The 20,411-nt window shown below is 40.0% G+C and overlaps 1 protein-coding gene across 1 annotated transcript in view; it reads left to right on the top strand.

The window, feature by feature from the left end:
* The window catches only part of EPB41L4B (erythrocyte membrane protein band 4.1 like 4B), a 136,066-nt gene extending 118,422 nt beyond the window's left edge, over positions 1-17,644 (top strand). Inside the window, exons 10-16 of the mRNA XM_075271016.1 lie at positions 3,116-3,185; positions 3,264-3,433; positions 5,622-5,731; positions 8,668-8,698; positions 9,282-9,315; positions 11,331-11,389; positions 17,307-17,644. Coding sequence (XP_075127117.1) covers positions 3,116-3,185; positions 3,264-3,433; positions 5,622-5,731; positions 8,668-8,698; positions 9,282-9,315; positions 11,331-11,389; positions 17,307-17,454 — 622 coding nt within the window. The 3' untranslated portion in view covers positions 17,455-17,644. The remainder of the gene's footprint in view (positions 1-3,115; positions 3,186-3,263; positions 3,434-5,621; positions 5,732-8,667; positions 8,699-9,281; positions 9,316-11,330; positions 11,390-17,306) is intronic.
* Positions 17,645-20,411: the final 2,767 nt, after the last annotated feature.

Raw genomic sequence — 20,411 nt, forward strand, 5'->3', positions numbered from 1 at the left:
TTTACTTGCCTCATCTGAAACTTATCACAATGTACAGTTTTACAGTCCTGTAAAGACACACTCTCCCAGCTATGTTCACTCCCCTAGGTCTCCCTTTTTTCTTTTTTCTTTTTTTTAAATCACAATTTCAGTTCCAAATTCACATTGAATATACCTAGTCTTCTCATTATAAGGCTATCACCTTACAATTAACTTCATCATTCTATGGCTCTTTCACACTGTAGGCCTTCTTTTTTACTCACTGACGTATGTACATTTCTTACTGGTCCTTGGAATAAGGTTCACAGCTATGCAAGCCCCTGATTAGTGGGCTCCAACCTTAAAAGGGTTGTCCACTTTCAGACCAATATTGAGAAACAAATATTGCTTGTACAATAAAAGGGTATACAATTTTGCAATATACTTTTCTGTATCAATTCCTCACGGTTTTCTAGATCTTTGCTTGCTGTCATTACTTCTGTTACTTCTAGTCGATAAAACTCTGACCATGGTCATGTGACTTACGGTCCATGGTCATGTGATGAGCACACAGGTGCACAGCTGATTACCAGGCAGATGTCTGATTACTGTGTAGTAATCATAACGAGCAGCACCTGTGTTCATCACATGACCATGGACCGTAAATCACATGACCATGGTCAGAGTTTTATCCTCTAGAAGTAGCAGAATGAATGACAGCAAGCAGAGATCTAGAAAACCGTGAGGAATTGATACAGAGAGTATATTGGAAAATTGTATATCTTTTTATTACACAAACCATAACATTTGTCTCTCAATATTGGTCTGAAAGTGGACAACCCCTTTAAGTTATTAATCTGTTGGACACAACACAAATATCTTAAATAATCAGTTAACGTTCTGATAATACAGCAACATACAGTATCATATACAGCTCTAGAGCATACACACTGCACTCATTCACACTCTCAGAATACATACAATTTTCTTCAAAAATGTATCAACACCTAAAAATATGAACTGAAGCCCACACAATATTGGGTACAGTTGTATGGGTACATTCTACCCTTCCAAATTTAATATGGCTAGCACAGGACATTCTTGTGCAGAATGAGATGCCAGATAATTTTAAATCAAATCTTCACTTTTTATCACAGTGGCTACCATGGCCTAAAAGCAAGAAAGGAAAGCCAATGCTACTGGGCCTAAGTGGGATAACTGTAAGGGCTTTAGCCTGTCACTGTCTTTGAGTCAAAACAGATGTTCAATCCTTTCATGGGAATGTAGTAAAAAGTTTAATATAATTATGGAGAGCCAAAATTTGGCAGAGAAGCCATTGCTTCTTTCCCTTGTGGTAATCTAGTCCAGCTCTGCTTTCTGCCTTGAAAAGGAGGGAACACCTTGGATCCAGAAAGTATTAACCAAATCAATTACTTAGCACTTTGTAGGAATCTGTAATGCAACTTGTGGGGTTTGCACACTACAGCAAACGGCTTGATTCAGTGCCTTCAAGTCCTGTCCAGACCCATAAATATTCTTACCTGGTTTCTTTATTGGCAAATAAGCCTATTTTGCCTCTGACTTGCAGTAAATGAAGTAAAACATGCCCTTCAGTAGCCTAATACCCTACTCCTGTACTCTGGATAATGCGTACAGTGGTACTTTGGAAGGCTGTCTTCTAGGAAACCTACATCCATGCGGTCAGTAACGCAGTGTCCAGCTGGTAACCCCTTAATGTCTTCTGGAGTCAAGTCTCGGGAGGTGATTGTCATGACAAATAGATAGTGGATTAACCACCCAGTTTCTGACATTTTAGTTTACAGAGTAATTCTGTTCCCGCTCTGCCTGTATGCTCAATGAGTCAATTTGAAGGCAAAAATCTTGTAGGCAGTATTGATTTCCCTTCACTTCTACAAGGATTAATTATGATCTGAATCTAGTGGAATTAGGGGTCAGAGGGGAGACTTCGGACAAGCCATTTGGTGCTATAAGGTCTTTATTCTGGTATTCCTTGTCTTGGAGTTGCAACAAAAACACTCTTACCATGAACACTTCATCTATAAGCTTAACCTATTCTAACAATCAAAACACCACAAAACCTTTTAATGAAAAGATTAAAAATCTCACTGCTATTTCCATCTGGCAGATTCTCCTCTCTAGGTTACTTGCAGAGAGAACCAAAGCGGTTGGACAAGCCCAAGCATTCTGCACCAGACTGTTATGGCAACTTTTATAGAAAAGGGCTAGTTCACACTTAATTTTTTGGTCTGGATTTTGACATGGAATCAGTGTCAAAATGCGGACCAGAAAACCGCCTTCCATTGAATTCAATGGGAACTGGTCAAGAAACAACCTGCCCTATCTTGATGCGGATTCCGCAGCGTTTGCGTCAAGACAATCGCTCCAAAATAGGCCCATTCATTTGGACCTAATCTGGAGCAGAAAGCTGCGACTGTCAGAACTCGCGACAGTTGCGGCTAGCCGCTGCAGGTGCATTTTGGTCTGGATTCTAAGAGTTAAACCATCTCTAACATGGATAAAAGCAGATGAAAGGTTTAGAAGTGACGTTACAGTAAAAAGAGTATTGGAGGTAGATATCATTTAAAAAATAAGCTAAACAAACAGATGTAGCTAAAAAGACCCCTTATAGAACAGAGAAGTTTTGCAAATGTCCCCAAAAAACAGGGGTTCTTCAGCTAAATTTCTGGCAGAATTATACATATTATTTATAGATAACTGTAGACAGTAATCGCCTTTACATAGAAAAGGAAGTAATCTCCGCGGTACCAATGGTGACCCAGCAATAGGGAAACCGGGGATTCGGAAGTGCCCTATGTGACTTGAGCTGTAAAGCGCATGCTTAGGTACTGTTCATTCATTTCTTTAAGACTTCCAGCACTGTGATGTCCATCAGAGCCATGAAAGAAAAAGGAACGGTGGCTGAGCATATGCATCCATTCTGCATCAGGGACACTTGCGATTCTGTCATTGCTGACTGTTCCACCGGTTAGACCACTGGTGATTAGACATTTATCTTCTTTCCTAGGAATAGAGGATAAATGGAATGCCTATTCATTGCAAATCTTTAATGTGGACAAAAGTTAAGACGTCATTACTTTTTTCTGTTATAGTTTCATTAATGTGTCTTTTTTTTTAGGCCTAAAATCACCAAAATGGACTTTAAAAAAAGCAAGTTAACCCTTGTTGTAGTAGAGGACGATGAGCAGGTGAGTTATACACAATTTGCGTATATTGATTACAAGCTTTTGGCGTAAGTTCATGTAATCTCACTTTTTTCACTGTAGGGTAGAGAACAAGAACATACATTTGTTTTCCGCTTGGATAATTCTAAAGTATGTAAACATTTGTGGAAATGTGCAGTGGAGCATCATGCTTTTTTCAGGCTTAGAACTCCAGCAAATACTAGACCTGCTCGATCGGAGTTTATTCGATTAGGATCAAGATTCCGATTCAGGTAAATGTATTTTATGTTAATATTAATCCTTGGCTTTTGTAGACTTGTTGCCTAGGGAGTTAAATTCACCTTTCTTCCTTCAGTGGTTGTTCATGCTAAACTTGGGAGGGGGTGAGGGAGGGTGAGTGTTTACAGCTGGTCTCAGTCCCTGGATTATATTCGGAACCATCCTCCATCCTGCTCAACCTCCTCCCACTTCCCTGTGCTATGGGAGTTGATTTATTGAAATAACAATACGCTAGGTACACTGCTTTATAATAAAAATATGTTTGTCAGGTTTTAAAGGCAGTAGTAGTTGGAGCAACACTGGTGCTTCCATTCCAATTGAATACATTCGAACTGAAACTGCAATTATTATACTCTATAACTCTATAGTATAACGATCAGTGGCCCAGGAAAGGTGACAAACAGAAAAACCTGTGTTACTCAACATTCCTGAGCTCTGGTATTATGACTCTCTGCCATCTTCGGGCCTCTTTAGTGACATTACAAACATCATGTGGGTCAGGTTTGCGCCACAACACTTAATGATGCTAGCATAACCCACCTCTGTGGTGTTATTGGATGGCCACAAACAGCAGGAAGTCACGCCAGAGCCCAGGAGAGATAAGTAATACTGTTTTTTATGTTTGTCACCTCTTCCGATCATTATACTCTGGGGTCTGAAAAGACCCAAATCTAATAGATTGTGGGTGGTGTACCACAAAAATTTCAGGTTCTACTGAACCCAAAGATTTTACAATATTTGAACAAACACCATAAGGGCCACTATGGGACATAATACAGTGTAAATGGGCCACAACAACACCTACAACATTATACTTTACGGAGGCCGCTATTGAACATTTTACTGTGTGCAGGGGCCACTATGTATCATTATACTGTATGGAGGCCATTATGGGACATTATACTATTTTGAAGAGCCACTATGGGACATTATAGTGTGTCGAGGGACCAATATGGAAAATTATACAGTATGCTGAGGCCACTATGAGACATTATACTGTGTGCAAGTGCCACTATGGTACACTGTCAGAAGGGGCTTCTATGAGATATTATACTGTCTGGAGGCCACTTTGGGACATTGTAAGTGGGGCATTATACTGTGTGGGGGCCAGGAAAGCGGGCAGTATGCTGTGTGGGGTGGGGGATCTAAGTCAAACGATTGCTATGGGGTGCAGTCTTTTCTAGTTACGCCCCTGGCTAACGCATTGTGGTGAAGCATCAAAACACCCATTGAAAACTTCCACAGTGTAGCTTTGATTGCCTCATGTAATTCCTTCATTGTTGAAGCATAGGTGTCTCCAGTAGTTTTTGTTTTGTGTGGCATGAATTCTAGTAATATAAAACACCTTCAGTATCCAAAAAACTGTTGCCATGACCTTTCCAGCTGACTGCTGCACATAAAATTTCCTTCTATAGCATGGATTTTTGTTTGGTCTCAGGATCATGATAGCCGACCCATGTTTCATCACTTGTATCAACCAGAGATTAGAAGTTTCCTGGATTTTGTGTAAACATTAGCTAAATTGCTGGTGAGCCACCATGAACTGACATCATCAAAACATAATGAATGATGCTGGAAACCGTACCAACTAAGATGCCTAATTCATAAGCTATAACATGACGTTGTCCCAATGAACTTCCAAAATCATGGCCTCTACTTTGACACATTTTCTCTAAAGATGCTTCAACAGGTCTCCCTGAACAGGAGTCATTTTCTGGTCTGGTTGGTATTAATCCCAGCGTCATTGCTAAACAAAGGCCTCTTGGAAGGTCGGGCATGAGGCTAAAGGGAGCAGCCATTATTGGGTTATTTCACTGGAATCCTGTCTTAAGACAGGCTTGCACATTCCAGTGAGCGCCCTCTATTGGTTTGCAACAATGAGGCAGCAACTGTCTTCCTAATTACATCATGGAAGGCAGATTTGCATATTCTTCCCATGGCTTAACCTGCACAGACAAGCTCAGTTTTCTAACTCTGACAGAACATACTGGGGTAGATAACCTATTAAACACCCCTCATATTAGGGAGTGAGGGGTACATAATGAATGAATACATTTACAGAGTGCTTCTTTCATTGGTATTTTATTCATACCATTAACTTTGTAATTTAGTTATGGCACTTTTTTGGCTATTTACAAGAAATTTTAAATATGTGATGTAAAAGTTCTATTTGTTTTCTAGTGGGCGGACAGAGTACCAGGCAACCCATGCTGGAAGGTTAAAAAGAACTAGTACATTTGAAAGGCGTCCTAGCAAAAGATATCCATCAAGAAGGATTTCTACGCACAAAGGTTTCGTTTTTTTTCTAAATATGTAGGCAATAGTAATTTCATAGTAATATGCCAAAAGTCTTTTAAGATTTTATTTCTTTCCATATTATGAGTTTAGATTGACACTTCCACTATTTAGTCTGTTGTTTTTGATCCGTCATAGAATCAGAATGGACTAAGGATGGGTTCATATCTGCAGGAGTCTTAGTTGGGCTTTGTTAATGTGAACCTAGTGTAAAAAGTAATACATTTTTTGGTGTGGTAGCTGGGCAGGGCCAACCCGACTTCTTGTCAAGCTGGGAACAAAAGCTGAACATAAAATTACATATTACAATTCAAGATCCGAATAAGCACTTTATTTTCACTTCCAAACTCTCTTCCGCATGTGCTGCTTACAAGAAAAATAACAACTCTGTCATGGTGTTATCAAGCACCTTCTGCCCTCCAGACAATCTACCACTCCATCCCCAAAGCTCATATCAGGAGCTTATGGGCAAGACCTTTCTTTTGGTCTCTATAGACCAGGGGTCCTCAAACTGCGGCCCGCGGGCCACATGCGGCCCGCCAAGCACTTCTGTCTGGCCCTGCCGACAACGCCGGCAGGCGTGCATTTATAATGAAGCTCCTGGGGAGCTCGGCCAGGCCATGGAGCGCACGTCACTTTACCTATTGGAGGGCACCGCTCCCGATGTCTGTGCGACCTGCTCTGCCTCCAGCCCACTGTTTAAAAAGTTTGAGGACCCCTGCTATAGACTCTTAAAAGAAGAATCCTATATACTTCTGCTTTATGACAGCTTGCTCTGTGGATTCTCGCCACTGATGGTCTATACTTTCCAAGGAAGCATTCTGTTCCAGCGATAAAGTTCTATGCATTTGGCAGCCATGGTTTTCCTTCAGAGACTCCCCCTGGCTGTTAAAGTCTCTTCAAATAGATTACTAGTTTTACTTTTACCATGCTGTGAAACTTAAACTCAATTACACATGAAAAAAGTAATACAATATAGGTGCATTTCGGTCTGCAGACTTGACTTTAATGTGATAAACAGGACGGAAGTTTTCCCTTTTTTCTTGATCAGATATTATTTTTGAAAATTTTTGTAGGTTTAATACAGTTCAACAAACACAAAGGAAAAAAATAAAATGAATAACTCTCTACCAGAAAAAAATAATCAGAAGGAAAATATCCAAAATTAAGGCAACCAATATAAGGACTAAAGCTTTCTGATGTATCAGAACAACGAGCTAAGTGGTGGAAGTATAACCTTGCAGTAGAGATGTAAAATATGTAGTAAATGACTGAAGTAGCACATATACAAAGTAGTATTAAAGGCGGTTTCTGGGAAAAAAGACTGGTGGTCCACTGATGGTAACTAAACTTTTAATTTTTTTTTTCCATAAATCCATAGTACAAGTAAAAATAACAATCTTTGTAATATACTTCATGTAAGAAAAGTCCAGGTTTCTTCAATTATTGGACTGTAAGCAAATATGTATAAAACAACTCTATGGAGTGGATAAAGATATGGAAAATGAGATTTTCTCAAATAGACACATCTGCAGTATAGCGAGACCATTATTCTTCACAAGAAAGCTAAATTATCAGGAATTACAGTTAAGCCTTTCCTGATGAGATTGGCTGCCTGATCGGCAGAGCTATCTCCTATCTTCTCCTCCCCTCCACATAGAGCTCATTGTAAACTGAGAAAGGTTGTATACAATGTACAAGACAGAATGTCTTGTATAAGAAGTGGGAGAAATGCATAAAAATACAGGACGTTTATTTTTATTTTTATTGCAAACGTTTTTTCCCTTCAACCAGAGGTGTTACTAACAAAGACCGGGCCCCATAGCAAGATTTGACTGAGGCTCCACTAGATCCCACATGGTATTGTGCCCTTTCCTGGCCCTCACATAGTATAATGACCCTTTTCAGGCCACCACTTGGTATAAAACCCCTTTTACTGGCCCCACACAGTATAATGCCCCAATTACTGGCCCCAACATGGTATAACACCTCATTTATTGGTCCTCAGATGGTAAGCACCCCTCTGTAATGACTTTAGGCTGCTAACTATGGGACCTGCAACCTTAGAGGTCCTGGTTACACCCCTGCTATTTTAACGGGCACTATTTACTTGCCAATCTTCACTTCCACCCACGGCCGCCTAAGCCAGCAGGTAATGGCCTATTAAAGAAAAAAAACAAAACAGCAGGGCGCTGACTGGTTATAGGCCCCATAGCTGCCACTATGGCTGTTTTGGTGATAGTTTTGCGACTGCCTTCACCTGCACTATTGATTTATGAAAATATAACCAAACATTTACTCATGTTTTTAAGGAACACTAAACCCGGGGAAATTCTCCTTTTGACCTTCTGCAGACAGAGTACAACAGTGAAGCAACAGAGCAATGTGAAAAGAAAGGATTCATAAAAAAAAAAAAAAAAAAAAGACTAGGAGACTTTTTCTTTGCAGCATCTGGGTTTAGTGTTCCTTTAGGGCCCCTTGTATTCTGTCTACGCTCTGGGTATTCTGTCCATTTTAGGGCCCCTTCACACGGAGTTTACGCTCCGTGTATTCTGTCCATTTTACACGTGTAAAATGTAGTTAGCCATTGAGTTCAATGGCTTGTTTGTATAACGCACATCCTTTTGCCAGTATCTGAATAGTGGAAAACAAACATCCTGAACTCTACCAATTAACAGAATAAAGTTGAATGCCACAATCTTTTTGACTTTTATTTGCCTAGAACTTCAACTCAGCCATTAAACCCAGAGACATACAAGCATATACAGTATGCCTTTTTGGCTAAATAGTAGCAGTGACCTAGCTCATTGGGGAGGTCATCATAGTATATTCCCAGAAAACCCATTTAGTAGCATTCATTCTTTATTTCTCTAAAGTAGTTACTACTAATAAGCAATTTATGTTAAATAACAGTATATTTTTTTCTTTTTAGCTAGTCACTCAGCGAAGGCTCCTCAGCTTAGGTAGGTAACAGCTAATTTTCACTAACATATTCTAATAGGGGGACTTCAATAAATGATTTCATATGTTTATTGTCCTGCTGTGCCCTTTGACTGTTCCTGTTTACAAGCAAATGACTTTGCATGTTTCATTTTCGCATGGCCAGTATTTGCTCAGTATTTGAGTGCACACAGAAACACAGAAGAGGTGCACATTTTTGTATTACACTACTTCTCTGTGTAAAATATAGAATTGTGTTATTTTCTTCACCTTTTAAGGTATTCAAGATAATGAATCAGCTTTTTTTTAAAATCAATAATTATTTGCATAATTCTAGAAAGACACTTTGGCCGAATTTAGGTCCGAAGATCAGATTCATTTACATTGCATTTCACTTTGCAATAGGTGAAATTTAATGTGAAAATCTACATCAGTTCCTTAAAATAATAGGCATGTCAATGTTCCCTGCATACTGTAAAATAATTAAAAAAAAATCTACTCACAAAATTAAATGTGTATCAGTTATTTTAAAGCAAAATCTATTTCATAATGCCAATTTTATTGCAGGAAAAAAATTGTTTTTTTTTTGTTTTTTTTTTTTTTTAGTGCCAAAAATACTCCTGAAAATCAGAACTACCAGGTAAGTTTTCATTTTGTTTGGCATGTTCTATTTTAATTGGTGAACATCTGCATTACTATAGTCTAGCAGTCCTAATAATACTATAGTCCTAATATTTCATACCAGGTGTAAAGAACCAGTAAACTGGGTATCTTCTATAGCAAAGATATTCGCTAAGAACAAGTTACCATATATACTCGAGTATAAGCGGAATCTTTCAGCACAGTTTTTGTGCTGAAAAAGCCCCCCTCGGCTTATACTCGAGTCACCAAAAAAAAAAAAAAAATAGGAGGAGGGGTCTATGACCATCCGCAATATCAATGTATAGAATCTCCCATAAAATTGTGGGGAAAAAAAGCTTTAAAAAAAAAAAAAAAAAGTTCTAAATTACTCATTAATATGAAACACATACACATCAGGTATCCCTGTGTCTGAAAGTGCCTGGTCTACTGAATATAGGGTATCTGCAGTGCTCCTGTTCCGTCGGGAAGGGGTTAATAGGAGCACTGCATATACCCTATATTCAGCCAGGCTGAATTCCAAGTGGGGAAAAAAACCCAGTCCTCAAGCTCAGGGAAGGGGCAGACAGACAACAAAAACACCCCCTCCCCTTCCCCAGTACCCAGCAACTCCTGCACCCAAAAACTCAGACCATTTTAATTCTTGAAATTTTCCAGTATCTGCTGCATTTCCCCCCTAGGCTTATACTCGAGTCAATAAGTTTTCCCAGTTTTTTGTGGTAAAATTAGGGGGGTCGGCTTATATTCGGGTCAGCTTATACTTGAGTATATACGGTAAGTTTAGAATAGATTTTTTTTTTTGTATCAAAATGAAATGATTCAGATAAGACATTGAAGGAATCTTATAAGTGCAAATCGTCATGGTTTGAGGCAATCCTTTTAAGCCCATTGCATTAAGTGGATATACCGTTATGTTGTAATCACATTTATAGGATGTAATAGAAATTAAGTGGAAAGCATAGGCACAGTAAGCATAGCTTTTACAAGTTAGAGTTAAAACATACTTATAAATCATTTTTCATAAATGAATAGTACTGCTGAATATAAGAATCTTATATCTTTAAAAAAAAGTTCTAAGCACACACATTCAGCACTGCTTCATCACGCCAATACAATGCATTAGCCAGTGCTGATTGGCCAGAGTACGGAATTCGGCCAATCAGCGCTGGCTCTGCTGGAGGAGGCGGAGTCTAAGGTCGGACCTGAATGGAGACTGGTGTGGAGCGATCTTAGACTCCGCCTCCTCCAGCAGAGCCAGCGCTGATTGGTCGAGTTCCGTACTCTGGCCAATCAGCACTGGCCAATGCATTTCTATGGGGAAAAGTTAGCTTGCGAAAATCGCAAACTGACAGGGATTTCCATGAAATAAAGTGACTTTTATGCCCCCAGACATGCTTCCCCTGCTGTCCCAGTGTCATTCCAGGGTGTTGGTATCATTTCCTGGGGTGTCATAGTGGACTTGGTGACCCTCCAGACACGAATTTGGGTTTCCCCCTTAACGAGTTTATGTTCCCCATAGACTATAATGGGGTTCGAAACCCATTCGAACACTCGAACAGTGAGCGGCTGTTCGAATCGAATTTCGAACCTCGAACATTTTAGTGTTCGCTCATCTCTATCAGAAATGTCACAGAGCAGGACAACCTCTTTAAGGCTAAGGCCCCATGTGATATCCTGCAGCAACAAAGAAAAAAATTTGACGACAATGCATTATGGTTCTTCCCGCAGAGCTTTTCTCTGCGGACTTTCTGCTTCAATTATACCTATAGGGAAACTGCGGGCATTTCCACAGGTATAACTGACAACGGATTTTGGAATCGTCGCAGGTCCGCTTTGCTGTGACGGTTTATGTGGGACCCCAGACTAAATCAGGTCCCCTTTTCATTTAATTCACACCTTATTGTCAAGCTATTTTTTTTTTTTTTTAAATAGTTATGCAGTATGCCAACACAGCCATCATAGTAAATTCCGCCATTGCTTCCATTTATACAGAAACCTATATTTTGCTTCTTTTAGCAACAGTATCTTCCAAATATTCAACAGAGCTGGCACCCTCATCCATCGCCAAATATCAGGTTGGTTATTTTATTTTTTTACCGATCTTAAAATATTGTGCAGGGTAATTATTTACAACTATTGTCCAAAAAAATGACAATAAGTATAGATTTGAACAACTCATTTAGAGTTGGGCAGTTAAGTTATTTGTAGATGATTATTTATTAAATATTGGAAATATATTGGTGTAAGTATTTGGCTTTCTGAGTTTCAAGTATATATTCATGTGATTCTTTCCAAGTGGTTTTTTTGCACAGACTTTGTAGATCTTTAGTTGTGAATGAATACCTTAATTGTCATTATCAAAATGATTGAAATTAAAAATTTGCAATATGCAACTTTTATTTATTTTTATTTATAATTCTACATTTTCACTAATTCAAATGAAAGGAGCAAACTTTGCGATATAGTTCAGTAACTAAAATTATCTGTGTCTTTCAATATTGCTGTTCTTTACTTATCTAAGTGATTTTGGTCTCTACTGTACATAAGCAGGTAAGTTTATGATAAAGTTTCTTGGGGGGGAGGGGGGAGAAAGAGATATAAGGCCACCTGCAACATTAAATAAGTAATTTGTGTCAAGAGAAAGCTGTGTAGTATTCACAGATCACAGACTGTCAATGTTTACATAGAAACTGTTAAAAAAAAAACTTGAAACAGGGCCGAGTTACTATTGTGGGATAAATGCGTTTTTATTTTAGATGCATATCTCTGCATATCTAGCTATGTTGTCTGACTAACGAGACATGCAGACACGACTTGTCAGAAAAAGGAACATGGTTTAAAAATACCAATGTTATGCCAAAGTTATGGGTTAAAATTTTGGCTCTAAGAACCCCCCCCCCCCCCCCCATGGCCTGCAACTTCAGTCAGAGGTCAGGAGAGTAGAGTACATTTGGGTTGTTTATTTTTTTTCTCCTCTCCTTGGTCCCATTGGTGAAGGTTATGCAGTGTTTTGCCACTGATATAGCTGATGATCTTTATCAACAGCCATATCAGGACTGTAGCACAGTGCTATACAGCACAAATGCAATTAACCGTATCGGCAGTATGCAGCTAATTTGGTTATCGCCGGAATACAGCATCCCTCATACTTCTAGCATGGGGTTTCTTCCTACACTCTGCTTCAGGAGAAAAAAAACAGATTTTCTGTGATGGAGAGCAGGATTATGTCTCTACCTCCTTGGCACCAGGTTGAAAATAAATAAACACATTTGACACAAGTAGCTTGTTTGCCCATATACTATAGTCTGCAACTGAATATTTTAACAGGCAATGGGGGTACAAGTTAGGTTGACCCACTCTTATCCCTTACAGGGTGTGGGCCCTACAATATTGCTGTTGAATCCTACTGTTTGAAGGTACCTTGATGAGTACAGGTGTGTTTACCAGATGAAATGTATATCTGGACAGGGTTTTATAGTGCATTTGAGTAAGGGAGAGCCAATCTACTGCCTTTGTCAAGGTGTGAATTATTTGGATTGCAAAGTGAGAATTCAAGAGCCCAATAGGGTCAGTTGGTAGGACCTCTTTGGTTTTGGGAGTCCCTGCTGTTTTTGGTCCTCTTCAGTGACTTTACAGACGTGTTACGGCATCATTATGTGTCGTAACGCCAGCGTGACCCTCGTGTAATCACAGCAATATGTGAAAAAATAAACAGAAGAAAAAGAGTTTGATACTCAGCCCAAATGTAGTTGAATCTCGGTTTCCATGAAATGAGCTCCTTGCCACCTGTATATCTTCTATGGGGCTTTGCCCGGACAATAAATACTCTCTCGACTCAGAGCGACGTACACAAAAATCAGCAATAAAAGAGATCCAGCAAAAGCCACGGTGGATATTTGAATATTGAAAAACTTCTTCTTTATTGTAAATTACATCTTCTCAGTAAAAAAGCAATGGTACAAAACAGTGCAATCATGTTGCGTAACACTGAGCCAGCGTGACCCACTTGTAATCACTACAGAGGCCCAAAGACAGCATGAAGTCACACTGTTTTTTATGTTCGATCATCTCCCCTGGGCCCCTAAAAATGTACTTCCAGTTATAACAATAGTATTTGTTGGGGTTTGCCACACAAATGCTCTTGCCGCGGGTCCGCAGCCTTTCCTACCAATCCCCGATCCTACTTACAACCGGTTCCCCTTCTGCATTACAGGGGGCCACTTTCATCCCATATCACATCGCTGAGACACACTGGGCACCCTGGAGGGTAGAAGGGAAAGTGGAGGCAACAGTAAGCAGGAAGGGGGATCGGTAAATAGGGCCCATTACCTGCTAGGATTACTCTGGCAGGTAACAACCTATTAAAAATTGATTAAATAACAGGGACCCATCAGGCCCACTAAGCTTTCAGGCCCTGTCGCAGCCACTGCTATGATGGTTCTTTCACCACTATTCCTTACCCAGAATTCTTAGCCATGGTCTTCATTCATGGTCCTCTAAAACCCTATATCCCTATTGAAAAACATTACCCTTTCGCAAAGTTTTACACATGAGGAAGCAGAGCTATGTAGAAACAAATAAATATTTTATCTTTCCAGAAAGTGAAATGAAATCTCATAGGGTCATAAGACTGACAGCTGTACAGATAAGAACACACAAATTAGGAAAACTTGAAACTGGCAATTAATTTAAAGGGGTTGGAGAAATGTACAAAGCTGTGCAGGGTACACATATGGTTTTAGAATTCACAAAGGAAAGGGTATCAGAATTATAGTGAGGAAATCATTGTACCCAATTTATACTTACATGTTCACATTTCACCCTGTAATTTGAACTCTCTTATGGAAAGATAATAATTTAACAAGGACATTAGTGAGTATGGTGCTGTTTTCAAAATGGGGTCACTTCCAGGGGGATTCCACTTTACTCGTACCTCCAGGTCTCTGAAAAAGTTTTATTGCGTCTAAAAACCAAACTGTGGGGGTGTGGCTAGGCACGCTAGCAAATGGACGTGCTTTGTAAGAGTTCCATACCTTGCCGTCTATAACTGGTGTTCTACATCAGTGACAAGGGCAAGACTAGGTCCAAAAGATCTGCAGGAGGACCGCAGGTCAGGACAGCCTTAACCACCCTGTGACTCTGATGTGTCATCTGGGGACGACATGGATCCTTCTCCGACCTGTCGCAGACTACAGCCTAGGTCCCTCATTATGGCTCCCTGCTATACTATAAACCCTCCCTTTGCACCTCAACTACTGCCGCCTGAGTATGTTGCCCACACTCTTAGTGCCATCCCGAACTACAAGCACTGCTAGCCCTTCTGCCCTCCAAACGAAACTTGGACAAAATGACCTCTGATTTGAAAAGGGCATGGCACCGTGACCTGCACATAGTTAAGTCTGATATAGCGAGCTTACAATAGGGGGTGGATGGTCTGGAAATGTTCCAATCCTCAGTATTGGCCTCTATACAATCACTGTAACAATCATCATCCTCCAATGCAACTCAAAACTGTAAACTCATATCCCATATTGATGTAACCACTGTAATTACAGAAGGATTAGTGGCTTTCCAGAAACTACTTCTAGAAAAAATATATAATTAAAGATGTTGATAGACCCTATTATCTGAAATAAGCTATGAATTCATAAGGTCCTTTTGGAACAAAAAAATAAAACTTAGCGTTTATTGATTACCGTATTTTTCGGACTATAAGACGCACCTAGGTTTTAGAGGAGGAAAATAGGGAAAAAAAATTTGGAAGCAAAAAATGGTAAAATGATGACTATATATTGCTTAGATCACCTTGTATTGAAAAAAAAACCCGGTGGTTTATGATATATGATTTTCTACTTTTATATATATATATATATATATATATATATATATATATATATATATATATATTCTAGGGACAGGAGGTGATTTAGAACTTTTATTTATTTCATATTTTTATTATATATTTTTAAGTTTTGTTTTTTTTTTACTATTTTATTCCCCCCTGGGGGCTTGAACCTGCGGTCACTTGATTGCAAGTCCCATAGACGGCAATACAACTGTATTGCCGTCTATGGGACATTCTGTATATTAGTATTACGGCTGGTCATAGACCCAGCCGCAATACTAATATATAGCAGTGACAGGCCTGGGAGCCTCATTAGGCTCCCGGCTCTCACCCGAACAGGTCGGCTCCTGCGATATCGCCGCGCAGGAGCCGGCCTGCAACTTCACAGGTACGGGGCCGGTGGGGACCGGCCCCGGGGGAGAAGGGGCCGCTGATACTGACCCGGCATCCGCTGTACTAGAGAGGCGGATGCCGGCGAGGGATAGACGCCATCACAGGTGCCGGGGCCTGAGACATCGCTACGCTCCTCTGCCCTGCATGAAGCCAGCGGCAGGGGGGACGGAGGAGCGGAATAGCATCACTCCTCCCGCTGCTGGCTTCATGCAGGGCAGAGGAGCGCAGCGATGTCTCAGGCCCCAGCGTCTATCCCTTGCCGACATCCGCCTCTCTATTACGGCAGGTGCCAGGCACCACATTCAGACTAAAAGACACACCCTTCTTTTCCCCCCAAATTTGGGGGGAAAAAAGTGCGTCTTATAGTCCGAAAAATACGGTATATGAAAATAAAAAATTACCTTTGCCATTCTGAACCTTTATCAGAATGCTCTACTATGCTGCATCATTCTCTGAACCTACAAGTGGTGGAAACATGTCGGGAATGGGGGGGGGGCCTTTGACTTCTCTTGTTCATGAATAACCTCCACTAATGCTGCTCTTGATAGCTTTATTTGAAACTCATTTGGTGATCCCTATTCAGGAGCTAGGCCTTGTCTAAGTTCTAAAGGACACTAGACATAATCTTTATCCTGATACAATGGGGATCTTTTGGGGAAAATTCTCAGTTACATTTAGAGGGTCATTCCCAACTGAGATTTTAATTTTTCCAAATGTCCCACATCTTTATGTGCCATCGCCTCCCTCACCACTTGAGGGTGATGTTTAATTTTAGAGGGAGTTACGTTTATTTATTCTTTTTTTTTTTTTTTTTTTTTTTTTTACTTAATACATTACCATATATGGTGGGGGGAAAAAAGTGTTTAATCGGCCACAAATTGTGCAAGTTCTCCTCATAGTTGACATTGACATCATGGCTAATGCATTGCAAAAATCCAACGTTTCTATTGCGGGTTACATAGAGTAGCCTGTGATGCAAAGTATAGAATGACAGGCCGGGGAGCCTTCACAAGGCTCCCGGATGTCATAGAAATGGGCCACAAGCCCTGGAGTTTGCTCCGGGTGCCTGCGATCACCGGTAAAATGGTGGCGCCCAGGTGCTGTCAGTGATATGATGCCTTGGTCAGCTTTGACCGAGGCACCAGAGGGGTTAATGCCCAGGATCGGTGTCTGCTGTATAACACAGCAGACACCGGGCAGCTATGGCCGCTTCTATAGTTAAACACCCGCCCTATAAGGGCTAGTTCACACGTAATTATTTGGTCCGGATTTTGACGCAGAAATTTTTATTTTTAATACAGTTGATGCTGCAGGATTCTTATTTATTCTCACCAAATGCTTGCCAAGAGTGTAGCCTTTTGTCATACATTTATTTTTTAACATCGGTGGACAAGTTGGTATACAGTATATGTCAGAAATTATTTTTTTTATTATATGGATACTTCTCCTTTAGACATGGTCTGAAAACAGTATACCTCGCCATTCCGCATTAGGTCGAGATAGCAAAAATGTAGTTTAAATAGGAAGAAAAACGCATCAAGGTTTCTCTTAGATGTGTGTTATGACTCCATCTCTATGGCTGCTCCTGTTGTTCTTATTCTATCACAAGATAATATTGTATTCACTAACATGGAATCATGGAAGTCTGGCAAAACTCAAAAATTTTTGTTTGGTTTTTTTCACATATTGTAATGTTTTCATGATCATGCATTAGTTCCACCTGAAACTAACCATTGACTATGCCAATGATGCAGGCAATCTTCTCATGACGACAGAGCATTTTGGAAACAAGCCTCCAGTGGAGATGGCAAAAACATGCGATACATCCAAGAACACAATCAAAGGAATTTGGGAGGCATTCAAAGCATTCTTTATCAAGATAAACTTATGACAACTCTGTGAGGACCATTTGACTAACTTCAGTCATCTTCAGATATCCATTACATTCATGAACTCATCTGTCTGTCATCTGAGTACAATCCAAGTATTGTGTAAAGCACAAATCCTTTACTGCTTAAGTTGTTTGAACTAATTGCTCAGGTAGAAAAATCTATATTTTTTTTTTCTGTATAAATGTTTCATAATTTGTTAAATGGGAACAACTTTTCAACATTGTGTTAGCAAACTGTATTTCAACAGATAATAAATGTGTAAAGAGATTTTATTTGTATATTGAGGCAAACGTACTGTAGTTAATCACATAATGAATTATTTTATTGCTGTTGCTTCAAAATACTGTTTAGCTATTTGGAGTCCATAAGGCTACTCCGTTTGTCATGACTGCTCTTGCATCAAATATGCAATCCAGAAAATGTTCTCTTCCAAAGATTTGTTAACTATTTTGCAATCTTCACATATTGTAATTATGCATGTTTTGGCAGGACACTATAAAAAGATACAAATTGTTTAGAGCTTAAAAAACCCCATTCTAAGTGCCATAGAGTCAGCTTGCAATAAACTGAATTTTAGGTCTGTGTTTACATACAGAGGTAACAGACTCTCTGTCTCAGCCCTATCAGCAAAATTCAATTAGCAGACCTAGTAACTGTAAGAGGGATATAAATGGCTCAAAAATACAAGCTCACTCTGAGCACTCAGCTCCCCCTACCTTCCAGAGAGCAGGGAGCTACCTCACTTGTCCTGGGCGGAGAGATAAGATCATCCCCAGGTCCGTGGTTATGGAAACACAGTGTAAACATTTAAGTGAATAATCTCAGATAGCGGCCAAAGGAAAAGTCTTGAATCCACATAAGCTAGCAGTATAGATAGGATCCCTGAGATGGGACAACCCCTTTAAGTTGTATCTTCAGTTTTAACACCTTACCATAGAGCTATATCAGAAAGTTTTGTTGATGAGGTCTAAAAGACCCTCGTTCTTTTTTTAGAATAGAAGAGCTGCTGAAGCGTGTTTAAAAGCACATTGTAGTTTAGCCTTAACAAGCTGAAGCAGCATAGGAAGATCTTAAAACATCCCATAGAATGTAACATAAGACTGTAAATTTTCTTTAGATTCCAAGAGTAAAGGTAGAAGAGCTAGATTAGAGCAAGTATTTGCACACTATAACATGTGTTTGAGTGTATGATGGGGTTCTCTAAGCCTAATGATCCTTTCCTCTCTGCATTTCTGTGGGGATACCATGGATCAGACCCTTTAACAACATGATAGTCAACATTAAATCCTAGAAAACCACTCTAAAGGGAATCTGTTAGCAGTAAATTGGTCATAAACCTAATCTTAGAATTATGTAGAGGTAATTCTACAGTTTCCTTTGAGGTGGTGTTTTAGCTTGTCTGGGCTTTGTTCTCGTCTCTAGATTTCAGGCAAACCACTTCTGCTGTCATTTGCATATAAATAAAACAGTCATTTCTATAAAAGTTTGGCCCTAGAGCTGAATAACACATACCTGGAAACTGTAGAATCACCTTTACAAAGTACTGTGATTAAAAGGGTTTTCTGGGCAAAAAGTTTTTTTTTTTTTTTTTTTTTTTAATAAAAAAAAGGCTGTTAGTTATTAATGGGTTAATAAATGCTCCCATATACCTTTAGCCGTGTTTTCAGTGATTTATGAGTATCTCTAGGATCTCCTGGTATCTCCTGCATGATGGTTCAGCTTCCTGCTATGTAACTTCCACACTAACTCCTCTCATTTTACTCCCCACTTCTTCCTCACTCCCCCCTTCCATACACCCCTCCCTGTCTCTCTAGCTATCTTGCCCTTCCCTAACTACTTAGCCCAACCCCCCGACCCATATTATATATTTGCACTCAAAGCTTCTTCCTGTTAGACTGTTCCTCCGTTACTCATTCTGCCTGTGCGCGCTCTTCTACATCGCGGCTCTGTTCTCTGCAGCACTGATCCACCTCTACTGCACATGCGTGGATGCGCAGTAGAGGTGGATTATCGGCAGCAGTGTGCACAATGCTTGGAGAAAAGCACACAGAAGGAGTAAAGGAGGAGGAATTGTCTTAGGGGGAGTTCACACGGAGTTATGTGCCGCGTGATGTGGCACGTAGACGCCGCGGGACCCTTTGCGGGCTGTACACGCTCCCATTGATTTCAATGGGAGTGGGGATCGTATGCGCCGCGCTAGTTTGCGGCCGTGAATAAATGCACGGCCGCAAACTAGCGCGCCGCATACGATCCCGCTCCCATTGAAATCAATGGGAGCGTGTACGGCCCGCAAAGGGTCCCGCGGCGTCTACATGCCACATCGCGCGGCATGTAACTCTGTGCGAACTCCCCTTTACAGGAAGAAACGTGGAGGGTAAGTATAATGGGGTTGATGGGGGGGGGGGGAATAGTAGTGACGATCCATTTCCAGAAATGGGGAAACAGATAATCACCAGATAATCAGAAAATGTACCTGGGGGGGGTCACATGGAGGTGTGGATAAATATACATTTCTGATTAATTATGTTATTTAGAAAGTAGGTGGTGTTTAGATTAGTGTAGGGATTTCCAGTTATCCCGGACACCACCTTTAAGTTGTTAATCTATTTACTGCTGACAGATTCCGTTTAATTTTAAAACTGACCATAGATTTAAAGTTGACCAACATATAAACTGTAGTTAGCTGATACCACCACAAATATTTAAAAAATAAAAAAAAGCCATGAGTAAGGAGTCCCCTGAAAGCGTAGGCAAGCTACTTGGATTTTATTCATGGATCCTTGATGTTGTATTTTTTTTATTTAACGAGCATGGATTAAAAGTTATTTTTTATATATTTTTTTTTCTGATGCTGGAATTTTTATCCATTACTGGAAATTAAAAAACAAAACAAAAAACAAAACAAAAAACAATACCTATACTATTAAGCAGCGGCTGGGAAAAATGTATACCGATTATAATGCCCAG

Source organism: Leptodactylus fuscus, chromosome 4, assembly GCF_031893055.1.
Source record: "Leptodactylus fuscus isolate aLepFus1 chromosome 4, aLepFus1.hap2, whole genome shotgun sequence".
Taxonomy (NCBI): Eukaryota; Metazoa; Chordata; class Amphibia; order Anura; family Leptodactylidae; genus Leptodactylus; species Leptodactylus fuscus.